This window comes from Anser cygnoides, chromosome 17 (assembly GCF_040182565.1).
Source record: "Anser cygnoides isolate HZ-2024a breed goose chromosome 17, Taihu_goose_T2T_genome, whole genome shotgun sequence".
Lineage (NCBI taxonomy): Eukaryota > Metazoa > Chordata > Aves > Anseriformes > Anatidae > Anser > Anser cygnoides.
Window position 1 is genome coordinate 10,070,909 of NC_089889.1, and position 21,739 is coordinate 10,092,647.

Here is a 21,739-nt window from a genome sequence, read left to right on the forward strand (position 1 = left end):
AAGGAAACCTTTAATTTTGCAAAACAGAATTCTCTTTTCCTAACCAATCATTCTGAAGAAAATCCTTCATTCCATTACCACAATACCTGAAATCTTTGGAAATATAGGCAGAGTGGCACCATGTAGCATTGCTGGTGAGCCACTTCTCTGATCTCAGTTATTCATTAGAGGCTGTTAGGAAGCCTTCTCCATCAGCTCCTCACCAGGAAGCGAGCAGATGCCCTATGGAACATTAATGTGACAACGAAGTGGAACAGCTATTTGGAGCACAGGTCAACCTTCGTCTGTGCTCAGTGGAGCGAACTATTCCGGTAACAGCCTGGTGGAGGGATGAAAAAGCAAAAATGTATGGTTCAAATACACAGAGCTAGAGTATCTGCAATACTTGATACCACACAACATATTGGCTAGATATATTGGCACTTCTGCTCACCCATTTAAGTCTTAGCAATCCAGGCCTTCTTTCATGTTTCGGTGTCAGAAGGAATAAAAGTTGTCAAAAGCCCAGAGTCATCTGAAAAGGAACGACTACAGCATATCAGTGATACTTCGGAGAACTGCGTAAGGCCTGTTCAGAAAATCAGAGTGCTGTCTGTGCTCCGGGAGGTGGCAGATACAGAGGTCAGCCGTTGAGAAGCGTCGGGAGCACGACACGCACTTTCTATCAGAGACATCAGCTGATAGGTAAGGCACGTCTCAAATACTGCCTGTAACTGAGGTGGATATAAACACTTTAAAACCGGATCAGAGAACTGCGATTAGACACACACACACAAAACCAAATCTGGGTTAGCTGGACTATATTAAGGAAGGCTTACGATAGCTTTGCATACATGTGTCTTGAATGACCAGAAGGTTGCAAGATAAGTAACAAAATGGCCTGATCTACTGTTCCAACCGCAATATGACTAAAGGGTATCCGTAAGAACCTAGTTAGCAGTAATTATGAAACTGCACATGTAACAAAGGGGGCCTAAGCACAGCAGCAGTACAGTACCTAATCAACATAAATGCAGAAGTGCATTACAGGAGGAAGACTATTAACCAGCTCCAAATGGGAATCCTAAAATTAAAGTACAAAAGCAAAGAGTAAAAGACACAATATATATAATGCAAAATAAGTAGAAGTTGGGGAAAGAGAACATAAGAAAACAAGTGCAACAGCAGTGTTTGAGAAGGAACATCCCAAGCTGTCAGCTGCCTACTATTGCCTGTTTGTGTCTTCCCCCTGTGCCATCTAAGCAAGGCTGGTACTAGAATTAGCATGGCACGTCTTTCCTTTGGCAGATGCACAGTATGTTGTTTCAACTTTACATGACTTTATGGAAACAGAAATTAATTCTTAGTATCAAAGAGATGGTCTCACTTGACTTCTAACAAGGGCTTCTCTGCTGGAGAACCCAATCTGGAATAAAAAACCACATGAACTCTCAACTCACAACAAAAACAAAGTCAACTTCATTATGAGGACCACATGAAGATGGGACAAAGGGCCAGGTGGCACTACATGCTACATTTCAGGCATCAGCTAGAGAATTTGTGAATATTCTTTGCAGGTGATGTGTTTTCTATTATGACTACTTGCATCCAATAAGCCTTTTCTGATTTCTTTTCTGATCTTCTTTAACTGAAGCGTGAAGGGTAAATGATATCTAAGCCATTTACCAATTTGATACATACAAAGCCCTCTTAACCATGAAATAAATCACATTAAACCCTGCAAATATTCTGTTTGAAGTAAGAGACAGCACTCCAACTATGGAGGTTACAAGACTGATGTTGAATCTTCCGCTCCCAGCAAAGGAAAATCAGCTGCTCCTAAATATTTAGTTGCTCAGGCCTGCTGTGCTGCTGTAGAATTGTTAAGCTCTTTCCCACTATATGCCAAAGTCCTGTAGTTCACTGTCGGTTTCCCATCTAAAATTCCCAACAAATAACATTGCCTCTAGGTTTCTCAGCTAATACTGAAAACTAAGCAAGTTAAAGCTATTGGAATCCTGTTTAGAATCTACGTCTCTGATCATGATATAATAAATATTTCTACCAATGGTTGTGTCTGGATGTAATTCACAAAATAAGTGGGTTCCTTGCAAGGGAGACCGTCTTGGTTACTTGGGCTAGACATAACCATTGGTTGAAATATTTAATCCAGCAATTCTAAACTTTGTACAACAGCTGAAATATGTGTAATTAACTCAAAAACCTTTGAAGTAAACTTTAACTTCAGTAACATGGGACTAGTTCACTGACGTTGCTAATTGCATAATGTGAGCATTTGCTTCTTTTGGCAGGTACTAGTCAGTAAGCAACAGGAATCAGCTCTTTCGTAGGAGATGGCTACCTTCTTCTCTGACCTGGTGAGTAGCTGGTCACTTTTTCTCATGTTTTGGACTTTTAAAGGACAAAATCAACATAATACTAAATATCTAGATTGCTTAAAGATTGTGAGCTGTTTTGGGACAGAGGCCATCCTTTTCTTCTGTGTTTAAACATCACCAAGAGGAATGGGACCTGGGGCCATGAAAAGGTCTTTTCCTTGCAAAAAGATAAAATAGAAACTACCAAAAGTCTTTACAGTTCCACCACTGACAATGCTATTGTACTCTTCTGAATTACTGAAAATAATACTAACTAGTAGATACTCTTATTATTTTCTGTGGCTATTTCTAAATAAATGAATGGATTAACTGTACTCCAAAAGGCTACAAAATATGTGACAAGCTTTAAAAGAAATGAGCCTCCTCATTTCATCCACCCATTTAATATCATCCATCCAGAGCTACCATAGTCTGAAACAAGGAAAAAATGATAATAAGCATTTCTCACTCCATTTCCCAACAGCCAGCAAGAAGCTATTTTGCTTGCCTTTGTAAGTATTAAAACCGTCAATTTCTAAGCCTATTGCAAAAAATAAATAGAAGGAGAGAGAAGGTGAATTAACTTGTTTGAATGCTTTTGCTGATTAGAAATCCATTGAATCTGAGACAGGATTTTGAAGGAAATTTAGAAACTTCTGGTCCATTAGCTTCTTGGTTCTTGTATTGCGGTAACTTGGGAAATCCAGCTGTGGGCCAATTAAGTAACAAGGCCTTGAAAGATGGACCTAAGAACCAGAAAAAGGGGAGTTCTTCTACATGCCTTCCAATCCAGCGTTAGTCACACGTGCTTTACTTTGTTCCTGTCTGATTGCATTTTCTACCAGCTTCTCTTCATCTACACGCTGATCTCCATAAAACTGTGAACTCCTGAAGCTCGTGTCTGACATGAAAACAGCACAGAGCACAGTGTCCTCTACGCAGAGATGCTGTCACTGTCCTGGTCTGTGATGTGCTGAATGAAAAAAGAAAGGGCAACTAAACCTCAGGGGACCCTGCACAGCTCCTGATGGGGCTAAAATAACAGTTGTCCTAGGTTCGGTCTGCTAGGTACAGTCTAGGCTGTTGGAGGATAACTCCACCAAGACTTGCAGGTGCTTGGAAACTGGACAGAAGATCAGCAGTATCACCTACCTCAGAAAGGTCTAAGTAGTTATGTGTTATGTTTTTCCTTATTTACAAGCAAATTATTTCATTCATCAAAGTAGCCAGCCTATCTCAGTCCCTTATTCTTGACCAAGGCAATTATAGACAGAAGGTATCTCCCTAGCCTCAAAGACACCCAACCCTTCAATACACAAGCATCTACTTTCAGGTTAAATATGTAGAAAACGGAAAATATTTAGAAAGAAGTGAAATCACAAATCAAAGTCAGGAAGAGTTTGTGTTAGTGCCATTACAGGGGCTATTCCAAATTATTATCTTCTCTTTTTAGCCCATGCCTTTCTGAAAGAGGTGAGTATTAAAAGGATCTTTTCTTTATTATGCTTGAAGATACAACACAGGCAGAAACAAAAGCAGTGCATTAACGTGAAATTGATTGAGCTTTTTTTTTTCACTTTGCAGGTTCAGTTCCAAGGATTATTTCAAATGATTCTAGTGCTGGGAATTGGTGGTAGTTTCCCATATGGATTCCATATTTCTGTCATCAACTATCCTTCTGTGGTAAGTAGCCATCTTCCTGAGGCTGAAATCCCCAAATGGAGAGCCTGAGCTCAAAACATTTGATATATTAAAGTTTCAGCTTCTGTTATAAAAGTTTCTTACTCTGATACTTGTGGAGAATTCTAAGTTCAAACTATTAAAATATAGGTCATAACTGGAAGAACATTAGCTAAAACTGTACAGGTCATTTCCCCAAGATATCATGCTTTCTAAGCCAATTTTAAGGTTATGGAGTCTTGCTTTCTGGTGTTTCAGTCTGTCTGGCCTGCCCTACATGTGAGCCCTGCTCCTGTATGCTACTTACAGGCAAAACATGGCCATATCATGGACTTCAAAGTCACAGCTCTACACTTTCACTACTATTACTGATTCCAGGTGTAAATACAAGACGTGTCTCATTGCTAGAGCCCATAAGTGAGAGAGGCATCTTGCATTAACCTCTCTGAATTTGATTTGTGATTTTAGTTCTCCTTCCTCAGCACTTTTTCTTCTTACTTAATTGTAAAAGATGAGCCATTCTGCTAATACACCTCCAAAGCCTTCCTACGATTCCTGAATTTCATCAAATATGACTTTCTAAAACAGGGGGAAGAATGCTAAAAGCACAATTTTTGTCTTTCGAGCTTACTGACTGACACTAATTTGAAGATTTTGCGATGTGATCTCAGCTAACCTATTTTCCTAAGGAAGTTAGTCTCAGAAGAAGTCCAGTACTAGAACCAAAGGCTAGAACCAAAGTACAACAGCCAAAGAATATGAAGGAACCTGACACCACCCACTGTCTAGTCAAACACCATTTTATTTTTCAGCACATCAGGAAGTTTATTAATGAAACCTGGATGGAGCGCCATGGCTCTCCCCTCCATCCTGAGACAATCATGCTGTTGTGGTCCTTCATTGTGTCTGTTTATGGGATAGGAGGGTTCCTGGGGAGCCTCTGCTGTGGCTACCTGACTACAAAATACAGAAAGTAAGTGTTTCTTGCTTGATAGTCAGAGTACATGAAGTACAGAGAAGTATCAAAGTGAATGAGTAAACCTTTTCTTCTTGATTCAAGCAGCTTGATTGCAGACTAAACTAGTTTTCTGTGCCAGCACATCCGTCTCTTTCTAGTAGCAAGCAGTATTTTATCTTGTTTATCTGCCCTCCAGTAAACTGTATTTCTGTAAAGGATGCACTTGTCAACACATCACCTGATAAGAGCTTCTGGGAGTACCAGGACAGTGTAACTGTCTCATGTTCTCTTCAAGATCCCCTACGACTCTCTTAAAGATCTTCCAAGCTCTACAAATGCCCAAAAAGGAGCTGTGTCATGTGTTGTAACGTTACGTGTAGTTCCTCTAACCACCTGGAAAACAGTGTGCGGAAGGCACTCTCAAGTGCCAAAGAGCCAGATTTCTGCTTAAATACACTCATTTTCGGGTGATGACATTATATCAAATATTAATATCTGATCTACTGAACCCGTGAACGGAATTGGAAAAATTAATCTGCCTGTAACTACACTGTAAAGATACAGCCAGCACCAACACAAATTCTCCAAGAGACATCTCTGCTCTGGACATCAGTCCCAAACTCTCTTTCTCTATGGATGGAGAAAAGATTCCTCCCCAGTCTGGTATGTTCTCAGTGCCTGTGTGTAACACCACTAATTTCATTTGCAGAGAAATTGGCAAACTTATCTGCTTGGTGTGACCCACTTAAAGATCTGCTCCACAACCCACTGGTCCAGAGGCCCCTCATATGGGTCTCAACAAACCATCTTAGCCTGCCTGCAATTGTGTTCTTTCCTATCAGGTAAGTGCCCCCAAGAAACTTCTTGTGGGACACTGCCTCATCCCACACTCCGAGGGTCTCTCCCAAGACTGAAAACAAAATCACATTCTTCTCCCATGGATTATTCAGCACGTGATAACCTAATTGCTGAATCAGTGTCTTCTAAAGAGAGGATCTCTGTGACTTCTTAATGTGTGCAAGTGGACTCTTGTCTAGCAAGCATCACAGCAAAACAACTGAGTGCAAAAGACTGATTTGAGCCTGAGACATCATGGTCATGACCACAGCAGCCCACAATTTGCACGGAGTGTCATGCCTCTGAATAATGCTTTTTGCCATCTCCCATCATCTCTGGTCACACCCATTTGGCCAAAAGTGCCTTTAATACGAGCCATTCGAAAATGGGAGCCATAAACTCACATTATTTCTGGGGAACAATCTAACGTTTTATGAGGAGTTCCAGTCATTTAAAAATCCTGGTGACAACCTGGGCCAGTTCTTTCATCTCTTTCCCACTTAGACTGTGGAAATGCTGATGAAGTTTAAAATCTAAGCTAAGAAATATTAACAAAATCAAACACAAAGGACCCCAAAATTTTAAAGAACCGCTTTTGCTATTCAAAGTCAAAATCATTTCAGCCGTTCCTCAAAAAAAGCAAGAACGGTTGTACCATGCTTCCTGTCACAGCAAAATTAATCCAAAGAGTACAAGAGATTCTCATTTCACCCTAAATTCTCGTGTTTTGGGTTTGTTTGTTTGTTTCAGAAAAAAATGCCAAATGTTCACCAACCTAATCATGCTGGTAGCTGCACTTCTCATGGCCTTCAGTAAAACAGCCAAGTCCTTTGAGATGATCCTGGCTGGGCGCTTTCTCTATGGCGTTGGTACAGGTATGCACTTGTGACACTGTGGAGGGTGAGCATCCTTGCTGTCCCAGGATTGTCTCTACTCCTATTGCCATTCTTGGATAATGATTTTAAAGTACCCAGAAAATATAATAGGCCTTTTGGAAGAAATTTTAATCCAAATAACAGAGTGAATGGAAACAGTGGAAGAGAGGATGGAGTCAGAAAGTTTAGCTTTCCTCAGTATTTTAATAGTCAATTATCCTCTTCCATCTTAAAGGTTTTTCTCTCAATATACATCCTCAGTATGTAGGAGAGATTTCACCTAAGAAGCTGCGCGGATTTACGAACTCCACAGTTGCTGTTTTTCTGACACTGGGAAAACTCACTGGACAGGTTGTTGGACTAAGGTAAATTCTCCAATCTTTCTATCAGGGTACACTAAAAGTAGTGGAGATCTTTCTGCATACCTATGCTCTCACCTAGTCAGTGTCTGAGAAACCTTTCCATCTTCCCCAGAACAGGCCTTATCTTATGCCAGAAGAAAAATTTTGATCAAATTTGAGGCAGACATTGTTTTAAATATAGGAGGAAGAATTTCCTAATTTCTTCTCTCATCTACTCCCTTTCTACTTAGAGTAGTATAGTAAATTTCTTAGAAATTTACTATATTTTTATATATTATTATTATTATATTATATATTATTATTATATTATATTTATTATTATTTTATTATTTTTTACTATATTTTTAAATATATTTTTTATAAATTTACTATATTTTTTATAGTAAATTTCTTAGAAATTTACTATATTTACATGAAAAGTCTTAGCAAGATGTTTTGGTCCTTTGGTCGAACAATGGTCAAATCAGTCTCATCAGCTCTTTAGACATCATGTTGGATCCTAATGATCTTTAGAAAGTATTTCAAGATGCCAAAAGAAATTCTTAAAAATTGACAGAAATAAAAATAGCCAAATATGTGAAATTTGCCAAATCATCAATTCAGGTGTCTGCTCCACTGCACCCTTAAGTGGAATTTGAGCAATCCTCACCACTCAGAAAAAAAAAAAAAAAGTTCCTGAACATTCATTCTATTATTTCAGCATAATTTTTTTTCACATACACTTTTCAGGGAGATTTTAGGAAGCGAAGCTTTGTGGCCCTGGTTGTTAGCATCTAGTGGACTTTCAGCATTGGTTCAACTGGTTACTCTCCCATTTTTCCCTGATTCACCATCTTACCTCCTGATCCAGAAGGGTAATGAGGAAGCCTTCAGGAAAGGTAGAGTGTCTAATTTGCCACCTCATTCACTTCATTTGATATGTCAGAGTGCCAAGAAGTGTAGAAGTCAAGAAAGCAGGGCAGAGCTGTACAGCACAGCACTGTACCACAAATACTAACTTCTAAATAAAACAGTTAGGGTACCTAAAGCAATACATCTGTGTTAACCTGGGAGCTCACTCACGCAAAGTTAATCAGTTAAGAAAAGATATATAACACCATGTCTAGTAAGTCTCACTTTGGTGGTAATATTTCTTTAAAGGAAATGGTTCAGGCAGTTCATTTATTACTAAATAAAATTAACTTAAAAGTTTACTTTGTTAACAATCAAGCCAACTCAACAGTCGAAAGATATGCTATACTGACAACCAGAGAGACAAAACTCTTCCACCTGCCTGCTGGCCTACAACCAACCAGATGACAGGGGCAGCTAACAAAACCACCACCACCACCTACACCAACGGCGAGGCAGACTAAAGGACTTAACGTACTCACTCATGATGAGCTGTTCTGGTAGCATAATGCCCTCCCCTCTCTCTCCCCAACAGCCATTAGGAAGCTCTGGGGGGAAGGAGACCATCAAGCAGAAATTGATGACATTATGAAGGAGAAGGCTGCAGTGACGAGCACTAAAACCCTGCGCGTCCTCGAAGTAATAAAAGAGCGATCTCTGCGCTGGCAGCTTTACATCCTGGTGACTGTCATGACCACCCTGCAGCTCTGCGGAATCAATGCAGTTGAGTGCTCTCTTTATCCCTAGAACAAGAGACACTAGGCAGCGTTGCAAAACCCTCTTAGAAAAAAAAACAGCTTAGAATGAGAGACTCAGTACAATTTACATTGGGCGTGACCTTTGGAGGTGGTCTTTTTTCACAGGTGCATTTCCTCTGCCTTTTTTTCAGATATACTTCTATTCTTTCGAAGTATTCCATACAGCCAAGTTTGAAGAATACCTTATCCCATACGTGTCCCTGGGCATTGGGTTGTGCGAATGCTTATCTTCTATATTGTGTGTAAGTCTTTTCAGACTGGAGTTTGAAGGAAAAATTTAATGTGGTCAAACAATTGTACTTCTCCTTTCTCATAACTGGGCTTGGGGAACATTTGCACAACATAAGACATATCTCCCTGCTTCTATAAACCAGATGCAGAACCAAAGGCAGCTCTTTTCCCACAGTATTTGCATGACTGGATGCCTTTAGACTCATTTTTATTCTGATAAAATATTTTTTCATTCTGTTGCAAACAACTCCTAGAGTTACTGCTATGTGAGAAGACAAGCAGATCAGAAGAGTCGGGGGCACAGCCCCAAGGGAACAGGAGCCTAGATGAGCTGCATCAGCTGATGGTCGGGATTCGATGTGTGTATGTGTGCACGCACAATTCGATATATAGCAGCATGCAAGAAAGGGAAGTGTCTAAAAACAGCCAAAGGAAGACAAATAAATGCAGCTTTGAAGCTAAGAAAATTTGCTAGGAGTAAAGAGTCTCCCGGATGGCACAGATTTCTGACCAAATTATTCAGATAAGTCTTACAAGAACACAGGGCAAAGGCAGGAACTTTTTCATTCGACACGTTTTCTTCTTTTCAGAGCACCCTTATAGAGCGATTTGGGAGGAAGGTGCTGCTATGCGGAGGATATACACTGATGTGCTCTGTGCTAGCACTCCTCACCATGACGCTGTCGCTGCAGGTAACAAGGCAGCAGCCTTCTGGCTGCTTACCCAGCACCAGCCCCCTTCCTGGTCCTGCCTCGCAGAACGTGTACAAAAACTCAAGTCAGTGACAGAAAATAAAGAGCTCTGCTATTCTGTCGTGTATCTAACAGCTTGGTATCACTGTTTTTTCACTTTTAGCATCAGTTCTTCTGGCTGCACTACTTCAGTGTTATCTTGATCTTCCTATTTGTTTTCTTCTATGGAATCGGACCATGTGAGTACAAGAGGAAATTTTTGTATCGTGTTGGTTGGCAGCACAACTGGCAGAGGAGGAACCGAGCAGTCCCATGATCAAATTCTAGAAAATAAGGAGGAAAAGGCAGATAGTTGCAAGTGGGAAAAAGGCCTTTCAGCCTCATAGCAGAAGCCACCTGCCAGCAGGCCACCTCTTCTCTCTGTCTGTCATTTCCTACCACTGCCACCGTAAGGATTTTTGGCAGGAGCAAGGTGTGCTGGGGAACTAAAGAAACAAGTCCACCTTGTTTGTATTTTGCTCTTCTTTTTCAGCTGGAGCCACCGTATCTATCATGGTTGAAATCTTCAGCCAGTCATTCAGACCATCAGCCTTTCTGATTGTTGGCTGCATCAACTGGATGGGGCTCTTTGTACTTGGGATGATTTTTCCATTGATTGTTGTAAGTGACTCTGACTGGATCCCTCACTCCAGGCTAATCTCCTTCTGAAAGCTGACAGGGAGCTAAATAACAGCAATAAATTGCAAAGACATGCAAAGCTTAGAGCTCTGTCCGAACACCAGGCCTGCTCAGAGAAGCAGCAGTTGGACTCAGATCAAACATGGCCAGTAGAAACTCTTGGTTTAATACTTGCCCTGGTTTGTGTATTGAGCAAACCTTCGAATTTTCATTACTAAGACACAGACCTGTCCCTAAGGGCAAAGAGGGGCAAAGTTTCTTATTTTCCTTACGGCGTCTCTCACTTGCTTGCAGGATAACCTTGGTCCCTTCTGCTTCCTCATCTTTTTGGGAATCCTTGTTTTATCAGCAATTTTCATCTACCTGTACCTCCCTGAGACCAAGGGAAAGTCAATCATGGAAATAAAAGCAGAGTTCAACAAGCTGAATTTTGGAAAAAAGGAAATCTCAGTTACAGAAAATAACTTTCCTAAGGAACAGTTGTTCTGCACCAAACTCTGAATGTCCGGAGGAGAAATTTGCATCTCTTAGAAAAGACAGGAAACAGTGTTGGAATAGAACTAAAAAAGAAACATTAAAAACAGACTGCAAGCACTTCTGTGTCTTCTGTTTGTTTTTTAAATACAGATATGAAATTCATTGTGCTGGAGTTTTATTTCTTGCTGGTCTTTAAACATTTTAACAGGAAATTTAGTCTCTCAGCTTTAAGATCTACTGGATGCAAATAGATTTTTTTCCTAAATAAATACATCTTTTATCCTGGTGTACTTTGTGAAGTTGTAAAACATTTTGTTAATGATCCGTAGGGCCTAATCCTGCCCCGAGACCATACATAAAGGCTGCCTCTCAGCTCTGGATCTGAGCCCTGGGTCTCAGTTGGTCTCCCTTGTTCCCAGGAGCCCTGTCTGATGCCACAGATATCTGAACAAAGAGTTTGTTATTGAACTCGCCTGAGTGAGACTCACTAGTTCTGAGCACCTCAGAATCAGGAAACTGCTGACAAATAGTTCAGAGAAGAGTGTTCAGAAATATGTAAGACCAAGCAGAATAATTTAAAGAGGCAAATGGAGGGAAGGAAGAATTAACGTTCATCAGTCATGAGACAGGGATAAAAGAGAAGTCTAAAATATCTGACTGTCAGGCTGATAGAGGAAAAGCTAGGTGCGTGGTTCAGTGCGGCCCCAGGGAAAACAGATTCAAAACTTAGCAGAGGAACTTAGGAAAAAGGTTCCAGCTACGGAAACAGAAAAAAAAAACACTGAAAGTGAAATTGTACTGTCAGGCAGTCCTTCTGGAGATGGGGTGGGAGCCTCAGTGGAGAACGTCCTGGTAACTCCCGGCAGGGAGAAGGACCAGCCGAAAGGTTCCCAGTGTACGTAAAAGAGGTGAAATGGTTCCTGTGAAAGAAAGAACGCTCTCAAGAGTCCTTGCGGTGTCAAAGGACCTGGTTTCCGAGCTGGTACATCAGCTTCTGGGAATTACATCAGATGTTTTCAGAAAAGAAAGAGTTTGTTTTGGAAATGTTTTTCTTGTTACATAAGTAAGCTGCAAATAACTAGAGATTGTTGTACCAGTAGAAAAAACAGGTTATGAAGTTCATTACGAACACAGTATAAGATTTTCCAGGTGACCACTAACAACTGTAGTATGATTTATGACCAAGTGCTTTGGATTACACCACCTGCTTTCAACAAATCACTGAAGAAGAGATTCATCAATATTGCAAATAGCAGTTCCCCTCCTTAATATTGCAAATAGCAGTTCCCCTCCTTATGGATGGAGCTGTCATTTGAGTTTGTTTTTAATGCTTTCACACAGGATACATGCCCTGAAAAGTTATTTTGGGAATTTTTTTTCAGGATTTTCATTATTTTCAGAACATTTCTGATGCAGGAGAGCCAATCCACTAACATGGACGGCGGATGAATTAAAAGCATCTTTGTGACAACTTTGTCACAGTTCAGGGGAAGTCTCCATGACATGTGCTATTGGGGATTTTCTGTTATGGTCTATGCCACAGAGAGAGTCCCCAAACTCACAGCTGAGGTGTCCATCTACATTTTAAAATAATTATGAGAATAGTGAGGAAAGGCACATTATATTCATTTCATCCTCAAAAATTCTCTGAAACCCTTGCTTCTTCACTGTTTTTTGCAGTAATCCAAACGTGAAGTGTCTTTTTGGCCGCTTCGATTTCCAGAGTGTGAGCAGCCAGCTCCCCCTCCTGCAGAAGCTTTACCTGGACTGTCTGCACCAGCAGCCAGCAGCACACGCAGCCCCTTCTCTCCCGAGGGACTCCTGGTCCCCCAGGAGCGCCAGGGCACGTCACTGCTGGCTATTTAAAGGCTCCTGGTATGCTTTCCTTCTCAGTGGGATAAGCAATCTAGCAGGTGTGTTGGGAGTAAAGCTGTGCTGTGAACAAGGCGAGCTGAAAGAAAACCCTCTCGCGACCCAAAGATGCCTAAATTCATTGTTAACACAAATATAAGCAAGGACAAAGTTCCCGAGTCTTTCACAGGAGAGCTCACCCAGCAGTTATCAAAGGCAATGGGAAAACCAGCACAGGTAAGTCGGGATGCTCACTTTTTCCATTTAGCCAGGCGTGCTTGTGCAATGAGCCATTTCTCAGGAAAGAGCTGTGCAGTCTGCCAGTCTCATCAAACATGTAGGAAATCAATCTCTGCTATATCTGGCTGAAGCTAGTTACTTCAGAAGCAGGTTTTAGGCTTGTATAAGCCTTGTCTCCCCAGAAAACAGGTTAAATCAAAAATGGGAGTAAGATTATTTTTTTTCAACCCATGCAGGAAGATAATTGACTACTTCTGTGAGACCGATGTGCTCTACCCCTCTTCAAAAAAAAATTTTCATCAATCTAGAAAACAAATGCTTCCTGTTTGGGGGAGCAGAGGTTGTCCTCTGCCAGTTCTTGCATAACAGCTCTGAATATAAAGCTAGAGGGCAGGGCTGGGATGCAGCTGGGACAGGCTTGTGCAGCCCTGTGGAAGGGACATGTAATGTTACTTAGAAATACACAGGGAACAACAAAGTCTTTTTTTAGGACAGGCAAACTCTTCGTGACAAAGGAGGCAATAGGAAAGAGAGAGAGAGTCTCCTGGATATATCAGAGAGAAGGAAAGGATTAGTGTGGGCAGGAATGCAGAGCTTTCCTCTCGCAGGAAATGGTACCATTTGAAGAAAAATCCTGATTTTTTATCAGTGTTTTGTTTTCTCCTGGAAAAAAAACACTTCAATAAATATTCTCAAACCATTTAAGGTGAAAATAATGGTGATTAATATTTCAAGGTGATATTTTTTAATACTAACCTGCTTCTGGGATAGATGTTTAAAGGCGTGTGCATACCTACAAGTGGCATACAGCTAGCTTAGAGCACAGGGTGTCCAGCTGGGGAGAACAGGGCTGGAGAAGTGGTACCTCAGCGGGGTCTCCTTGGTTCATCCTGCGCTGCTGTGGCTGGGTGCACCTTGCACCCAAACAAGCTGTAAATGGCAGCCAAGGCTAATTACCCAGAGGCTTCCTGGTACTCAGGTTTGCTTTTTTTACGAGGGGGTTAATTGCTGCTGAATTCCAACGATGCGCTACTAATAAACGTGGGTAAGAACAGAAGCCAAATGGGTGCCAAAGGAACTGATCCCTGGATTCCCCAGTGTGTGGATGTGACACTATGCATTAGCAGCAGGGAAAACTGCAAGCTGCTCATTAATGTTAACATGGATACTTTCTTCCAGTTGTCCTGCTATCAAGAACAAAAGCAGGATTAAGCTGTATTTTGTTTAACGAGGGGGATGTTGGTCTAGACCTCAGCTGTGTCAGTTCACATTTACCTCAGCAGGGAAGACTGCAGCAGGTCCAGTGAGGTGCAAAATCTCTCTGGAACGCGGGGTTGGAGCAATGCGGTTGCAAACCCCAGCGGCGTTCACACATCCTGCACAGTCAGGGAGAGCCTGGTGGCTTGGAGCAGATTCTTTTGACACATCACTGAGTTCTCAGCACCTGAACTTTCCACCCAAACCTTACGGGCAGTAAAGACAATGATATTACAGGGTCCTCCTCCCAACATTGTACTTGGGCAGAGCATCCAGAGCCCATCTTCCAATATGGAACTGGAGTAACGCTCTGGGGTTGAAGCCTGCAATTACCTACAGTGTTCACTGCAAGACAGCGGCATTTGTCAGACACGGGGCACTGCTAGGATCCCCTCCTCTGGAGTAAATACCTAGGTGTGCCTCCTGTCCCATTTTGAATGCTTCAGCAGGGTCTGCTTACACCGCAGACTCTGGACCACCCACTGCTTCAGTTCTGCCTTTGTTTCTTTGTGTCCTGGCTTCACTCCTGGCCACAGAAGGAGCAGACCAGTTGCTCAAGCCAGGGAAGGGGCTGTCCTGCACATGAGGTGCAGTGTATCTATCTGCCTCCCTGCCTCGATTATCTTTACCCCAACAGAGTAATCATTAGGAACCGAGACTCCCAAGCCCAACTGTCATGATGTCTTGTTCTGGCCCTTAACACAGCAGGGAATATCTCAGAAGAATGCGAACTTGTACAGTTAGGTACCGAGACACAAAAGCCTTGGATGTGGCAAGCAAGGCTTGGAGGACAAAGTCTTCCAAGGAGAAGACGGAAGGTTGGGAAAGATCAGTGCTCCACTGTACTTCATAAGCACACAAGTAAAACTATTTGCATTGTAGTAAGTGGTAAAAAAAATCTGTAAGTGCCTGGGACTGTTCTTTTCAGTTATTTCATGTGCTGCTAGTAGTTCTAGCTAGGAAAGTAGCCTTTCCATAATAGATAGGCACTGCCATCAGTTCTATCCCCAAATGGTATATTATGGGAGCACTTTTTACATTCTCATCTCTGTGACTTGCAGAAAAACATTTAGGAGATCTGAGAGTGCAATGAAGTACATACAGGAAACATTCAAAAACCTAAGTAATGTCATCCGGGATTTTGCAATTTTCAAAACTTTTCCTAACGTGGCAAAGGAAGATAATACTCCTCTTCTTCTTTTCTTTTTTTTTTTTTTCTTCCTTCTTTTTTTTCCCCAAACAGTATCTAGCAATACAGATCTCTCCTGATCAGGTGATGTCCTTCGGTGGCTCCACAGACCCCTGTGCTATGTGCTTTCTTTACAGCATTGGGAAGATAGGAGAGCAGGAGAACAAGGTCTACTCCAAATTGCTCTGTGACCTGCTGAACAAACAGCTGAAAATACCATCTGACAGGTGAGCTCATACAGAAACATGTCTGATGCGACTTTGCACAGATTGTCAAAGCTCTTAATCCCAAACTTGCCCTCTGATGTTCTTCTGTTAACATTCTTCTTGAAGATGCTAAATGCCAAGTCAATAGAGCAACTCTTCAGTGAAAAAGAGGAAAGGAGCAATTGCATGAGCTGCAGAGCCCAAAAGCTGTAAAATCTCTTAGTTAAAATGATGGAGGCTCAGGTACCACACGCGCACAAGCCTAGGTACAGATGCATTTCATAATTTGAGTAATATCTGCCAACACCTCCCCACTGTCTGTGGGGTACAGGTGGAGGTCTCTTGTAAGAGCTTTGATTTAGATAGAAGCATTTCTAGTGCTTCTCCTGAACGTACACCAATCTGCCCCAGAACCGACTTTGTGTCAGTTACTTTAAATAGAGCATCCTGAGATTGCCTTAAAACAAGAAGTAGGAAACCACTACCAGCTCCAGGATGCAAGTAGACAAGGCATCTTGCGTTGCAACACTTGACAATACCTACCAGAAACTGCAGGAGCAAATGTGCAACTTGCAGAGAGGTGGTGTGGTCCTGCGGTGTGCAGAGCTCTGGGGCCAGACTGCAGCAGGACCGTGTCCTCCTGCAGGACCACCCTGGCCAGCTGCAGCGGTCTCCTCTTGGCAGCTAACAGCACCTGTCTTCTCTTTCAGAATTTATGTCAGCTTCTTTGAGATCAGTGCTGCCAATGTGGGCTGGAACAACACCACCTTTGCTTGAGGTGCTCTGAGGTGGTGAGAGCTTATTCCTGAACACTCACCATGATTTTTGAGCGCTGCAGCTCTAGTTGTGTTATCTGCATATGCCACAAGTGTAAAAGCCAGCAGTGCTACCCACTGCTGTCCTAACATCTTGTCTGCTGCCTCAATAAAAGTAGAAGAACAGCAGGAACCTTTACAACTGAGATTCTCCTTATTCTGGAAGGGCCTATGGCTGAGATGGGAGGGTGCTTTCTCAAAATATTCCTAATAGAAGCTTTTCTTTAAAACAGTTTCTTCCTTTGAAGATGAACACTCCATTTGGGTTCATGCTGGGCAGCCTGAACAGATTTAATCAGGTCAGGATAGTTCTGTTTTCAAAATACGCGTAAATGTACGTCAGGATGTGGCCATTGATGTGGTACATGGACCTCACTTCAAAAGGAGGAACGCGGGGTTGTGTTTTATTGAAAAGGGCTGGATTGCAGTCCAGGTCCTCCTTAGATCTAACACTAGGCAGACATCTAGCTGCTTAGCAGGGACGCTGGTGCTGCAGGAATCTCCCAGGGTTCACAGCAGACAGAGGGAGTAAGTGGAAAAAACCCACTGTCTGCTGTCCTGCCCTCCCCTTTCATCCCCTGAGCAATCTGCAATGACAATGAAGATTAGAGCACAGCTCAAAATGAGGGAGACACAGTGAGCTATTCCCAGATGTCAAAGTGGTGAATTATGAAAGGAAGACTTCCACATAAATACTTATCATTCAAGCCCTGGGTCAGATAATATAATTTGCTTCCAAAGGAAAATAGAAAGATTGAATACAGAACTATTTCCTGAAGGTCTGAGATCAGGTGTACATTTTTTTGTTTTTGCTTTAAAGAAAAAAGAAACTTTTTTTTTTTTTTTCTGGAAGAATAGCCCCCATCTCATCTCTGTTCCAAGCTCTATTGTAAACATCCCATTTTTGCCCCTATCATAGCTTTGCCTTTGCAGCCACAATCTTTAAATACAAGTCTGCATCTCAGCCTGCACAAATACTTCGAGGGGATAACGTGGAAACTGGTCTGGTGAATCAAAGCAGCAAGGTGCTACTTTAGATCTGAATACCGTATATCTTATGAGACATCATCCCAAGTTATGACTTCATTCCTACTTAAAGCCTTGCAGAGTTGCCCACCGAGGAAGGAAGGCATGACACAAGGCATTCTTTTGGCAGAATTGCTCATAGACAATGGCTACGAAGCCCCTCAACACAGCAGGACCTTAGCTGAGGAGTTCCCTTCTCCATAAATCGGTCTGCCTTCCTCACAGAGCCAGCAGCTCAAAGAGCGCCTCCTCTGTCTGCTCTTGGAGGCACAGCACCAGCATCTTCTGATGTTCTCCTTGCTCCTTCTCCCTGGCCCAATGGCTCGGTGCTCTGGTTCTGATTGCAATTAAGTCAAGTATGTCCAACCACAACCAGCAAATGCCCCAACCCTGCTATTTACAGTCAGGCTCCAGGATAGACCCCAGGCTCCAGCCTACCCCCCATTTCTGCTGAAGCCTTTCTGTGCTAGATGCTTTCTGAGTTATTCTCAGAGCATCCAAACACTGAACTGCACGTTCCTAAGGTAACTCTGAGACCAAGTACAGTCAAGACCACCTCTACTTGTTAACAAACATGCTTTATGCTCTCTAATAGGTAATATGAAGGCTTTTTTTTTTTTTTTTGGCTCTAGTTCATCATTAGAATGCTGTTAGATGTATTTCTGTAAAACATTTTACCCTTCAGCTTCTTTCTGTTTTAGACACACTTCATTGTTCTTATTTTAATCACAAGCAGTTGTTTTAAAACAGATTCATCCAGAAAACATGATTGCAAGCACGTGGAGTAATCACGTGAGGGAAAGGTGCACAGATGCGTGCTAGTACTTATCTAACTTTTAAAAATGCATCTTTAGAAGCTATGAAAATGTACGCTCTGCTACTTCCTTAGTCAAGGGGACACAAGGAGGAAATTGCAGGTGTCTCTCCATGGTGTGAGCAGCATGGCAAGGGTCTGGTGCCTTGGGCTGGCAGGCTGCAGAGCATCACCCCCGTGGCCCCGTTGCTCTCCCAAGTTTTTCAGCCTGCAATGCTGGAACTGCCACCCCACACCTATGCAACAACTCAGGGAGAGAGAAAGGTGCGGGGAATAAGTGGCAGTGCTCAGAGGGAAACGTCTTCAGGTCTCAATATCACTGTTAATCACAAAAATGAAAGTAAGCACTTCAAGTCCTGCCAGTTCTGTGTGACAGCCTGTGCCTCTTCAAACCACCTTCTGCTCTTTGTTCAGGGCTATGTGTAGTCACACGTGTAATGCAGATGTATGCACAAGCTTTCTAGCAGCTGCAGCACTGGGACTTTGTTAAAAATTAACGTGCTTGATTCCTGTCTGGAAAATGTCTGCACAGAGAAGGCTCTGGGCCTGATTCTCTTTTGCCTTCCCGTGAGTCATTTCAAGCAGCGCCAAGCTGCAGCGTGAAGCAGGGCGGCGAGTCGAGTCGTGCCCTCTGCAGCCTACGTGCACCGCATCACATAGCCAGCGGAAGGCCCATCTCTCAAGATCCCTTTCCCCAAGGAATGGGCTCACACCGTTTCATTTCTAAGCAAAAGAAAGAAAAGAACAAAAAAAGGAAAAAAAAAAAGAAAAAAAGAGCAATTCTGCCTCTTTTTCCCCACAAATCTGGTATGAAAATGAGGATGCTGAGGGGTAATAAATCACTTGCAATACGAGCGAAGAAGATCAGAGAATAATTAATATGCCCATCAGCCAGACACATTTTCGCTCACATTGTGTAACAGCTATGCACACGGTTAAAACAAAAAATCCACAAATATGCCTTTATTTTGCAAAAGGACACAACCCCCTTCCGCTCCGGGGCCAATAGCCCCCTTTTGCAGCTGCCAGGAGAGGCAGCCCTCTTTGGTTTTTTTTTTGTTTGTTTGTTTGTTTGTTGTTTTAGGGGGGGCGTTGTGGCGGGTCCCTGCAGTGGGGTGGGGTGGGGGTTCCAGCCCCCCCCCCCCGGGTGCGGCCCCTTTAAGGCCGGCTCGGCGCGGCCCCGCTCGCCCTAAAAGCGCCGCCGCCGCCACCCCCTCGCCCCACTGCGCCGCCGCCGCTCCCCCCGTCCCGCTCGTCTCCCGCCCGCCCGGTCCCGCTCCCGCTCCCGCTCCCGCTCGTCTCCGCCGCCAGCAGCCCCAGCCCCGCCGGCACCATGCCGATGTTCGCCATCCAGACCAACGTCTGCAAGGACGCCGTGCCCGACAGCCTGCTGGGCGAGCTCACCCAGCAGCTGGCCAAGGCCACCGGCAAGCCCGCGCAGGTCGGGGAGGGCGGCGGGGGGACGGGGAACCGGGGTCGCCCCACCGGGGTCGCCCCGCGATGGGGCCGGGCAGGGATCGTGGGGGGTGCGGGGCTGGGGAGACGCCGGCCCAAGCGGAGCAGCGGGTGCCTGGGGGCCCATGGCCGCTTCTTCCTCCTCCTCCTCCCCACGCCGCCCGCGGGTACGGCCTGGGGGTGGCAGCCCGGCGGGGCCGCGTCCCGGACGGACAGAGCCGTGGGTTTCGGTGATTTGGGGTGTGATTTCTGGCACGGGGACGCGGCGTTCGGCCCTTATCGCCGACCGCGTGTCCCACGCCCCCGGCAGCGGCAGGGAGAAGCGCCTGCCGTGCCTGCGGGTTTGCCCAAACTCAGCCTTCGGACCTGGAGCTCAGAGCCAGGCGCCAGGGGGGATCCCGGCATCCCGGCACCTGGGGGGATCCCGGCATCCCGGCACCTGGGGGGATGGCATCCCGGCACCTATGATCCTAGCAGCCTCTAGTGGTCCAAGGCCTCGTAAGGAGGCTGGGGGCTGTGCTTGGCCTCCAGAATGGCACACAGCTGCACAATGCTTAATGCTGAGTTTGGTACCTTAAACAAGTCTGTGTGAGGAGAAGGAAAATGAATTACTCCGTTTGTTCTCTTATCGCAGTACATTGCTGTGCACATCATACCTGATCAGATGATGTCCTTTGGGGGCTCCACGGATCCCTGTGCTCTCTGCAGCCTCTACAGCATTGGCAAAATAGGAGGGCAGCAGAACAAGACCTACACCAAGCTCTTGTGCGATCTGATCTCTAAGCACTTGCACGTATCTGCAGACAGGTAAGGCTTGGATGTGAGTGATGTTAACCTTGTTCCTCTGGTGCTCTGAAACTGCTTTGATAACTTAATTTGGAAGCATAAAAAGCCGGTAATAAGTCCATGTGTTTAAAAGAATACAGAGTGAGCACTTGCAGCATTCTTGCATCCGTGTAGGAGTTTGCCTACAAAGTTTCCCTTCAGGCCTCTGCTGTTAAATGACTTCCTGCCCTCAGAGTAGGGAGGAATACCAGGGTATTAACAAGTTGCAGAGTCTTTTGCCTCAGAGGTGTGATGTCTTCTCATAGTGGGAGGCTGGAAGCTCAAGGGAGTAGGAGTTACAGGCCAGAGCTGAAAGACTGGGTAGGAACGAACTATCAGGCTGTGAACAGCTCCCTCACGGACCGGCAGGGCTTTGGGGAATATCCTCAGGGAGCGGTGAAGGCCAGGAGGAACCTGCTGCCCCCTGCATCCCAGGGCTGGAGAGAAGAGCCAAAACATCTCTGGAGTCTGAACAGTCCCTGACTGAAGAAGGGTTTATATTTAAAAGAAAGTACAGTTCCAGGGGTTCCAAGGAATATTGGCTGTTAGGGGTTCTGTCAGACAAATTAGCTAGATTTTGGTAGAAACAAAACTTCACTTTTTCTTTCTTTCTGGGGAACAGGAAGCACGCTCCCACTGTCCTGTTGCCTTCTCTCACTCATCACTTACATAAATGTCACTGTATTCCTGTGCTTCTTCTGCAGGGTGTACATTAACTACTTCGACATGAACGCTGCCAATGTGGGCTGGAACGGTTCCACCTTTGCGTAGAGATCCTCCCGTATGAAGAGGCTGCTCCTGGACCTACCCTCACGCTGCCCACAGAGACCACAGCACAAGGGGCCCCGGGCTGCTTTTTGTGCCCTCACGGAGCGATGGCTCCTTGCTCGTGTGTTTGGATATTGCTGCTTCAACATTCCTCTGTTTTCTCCGTGTAGGAAACGAATAAAGATTTAGAAATAAAATAGTCTGGTGTGAGCTGTGGTGGGTTGGGAGCGTGATGGGATGAGTATGTGTGGGGTCTGAGAGCTGTGAGGAATAAATGCTTGAGGGTCGGTGCCGCTCGTAAGGCCGGGTATTTCACTGAGGGCAGGCTGTGTGGCGGTGTTCTGGGATGATTTCTACCTTGCTGGGCTCTGGGGGCGCCTTCAGGCCGCCTCGTTGCCTCCTCCGTGTCGCTGCCAACGCAGTAGTGGGGCCAGGGCCGCCTCCCTCACCTCAGGGCAGCCCCGCCGCGCGCCCCTTCTGGCGCCTTCGGCCGTCGC

The 21,739-nt window shown here is 44.3% G+C and overlaps 3 protein-coding genes across 4 annotated transcripts; all 3 read left to right on the plus strand.

Moving 5' to 3' along the window:
* The first annotated feature begins 2,257 nt into the window (after nt 1–2,257).
* Nucleotides 2,258–10,913, plus strand: LOC106031470 (solute carrier family 2, facilitated glucose transporter member 11-like). Of its 2 annotated transcripts, XM_013173840.3 has the most exons (12): nt 2,258–2,357; nt 3,942–4,040; nt 4,850–5,010; nt 6,583–6,707; nt 6,943–7,072; nt 7,799–7,947; nt 8,496–8,683; nt 8,850–8,960; nt 9,540–9,641; nt 9,805–9,880; nt 10,174–10,301; nt 10,614–10,913. In XM_013173840.3, the coding sequence occupies exons 1-12, from the start codon at nt 2,334–2,336 to the stop codon at nt 10,818–10,820; spliced, it is 1,500 nt and encodes a 499-aa protein (XP_013029294.2). In that variant the 5' UTR covers nt 2,258–2,333; the 3' UTR covers nt 10,821–10,913. The 2 variants fall into 2 exon arrangements, with proteins under 2 accessions (XP_013029294.2, XP_066834760.1); XM_066978659.1 differs by lacking the exons at nt 2,258–2,357; nt 3,942–4,040 and adding an exon at nt 5,705–5,837 and having other exon boundaries at nt 4,880–5,010.
* Nucleotides 10,914–12,568: 1,655 nt separating this feature from the next.
* On the plus strand, nt 12,569–16,864 carry LOC106031298 (macrophage migration inhibitory factor-like). The gene is made up of 3 exons (XM_048064146.2): nt 12,569–12,884; nt 15,388–15,560; nt 16,250–16,864. Exons 1-3 carry the CDS (start codon nt 12,777–12,779, stop codon nt 16,314–16,316), a joined length of 348 nt encoding a protein of 115 aa, XP_047920103.2. The 5' UTR covers nt 12,569–12,776; the 3' UTR covers nt 16,317–16,864.
* Nucleotides 16,865–19,453: 2,589 nt separating this feature from the next.
* On the plus strand, nt 19,454–21,439 carry MIF (macrophage migration inhibitory factor). The gene is made up of 3 exons (XM_066978718.1): nt 19,454–19,635; nt 20,284–20,456; nt 21,179–21,439. The coding sequence occupies exons 1-3, from the start codon at nt 19,528–19,530 to the stop codon at nt 21,243–21,245; spliced, it is 348 nt and encodes a 115-aa protein (XP_066834819.1). The 5' UTR covers nt 19,454–19,527; the 3' UTR covers nt 21,246–21,439.
* Nucleotides 21,440–21,739: the final 300 nt, after the last annotated feature.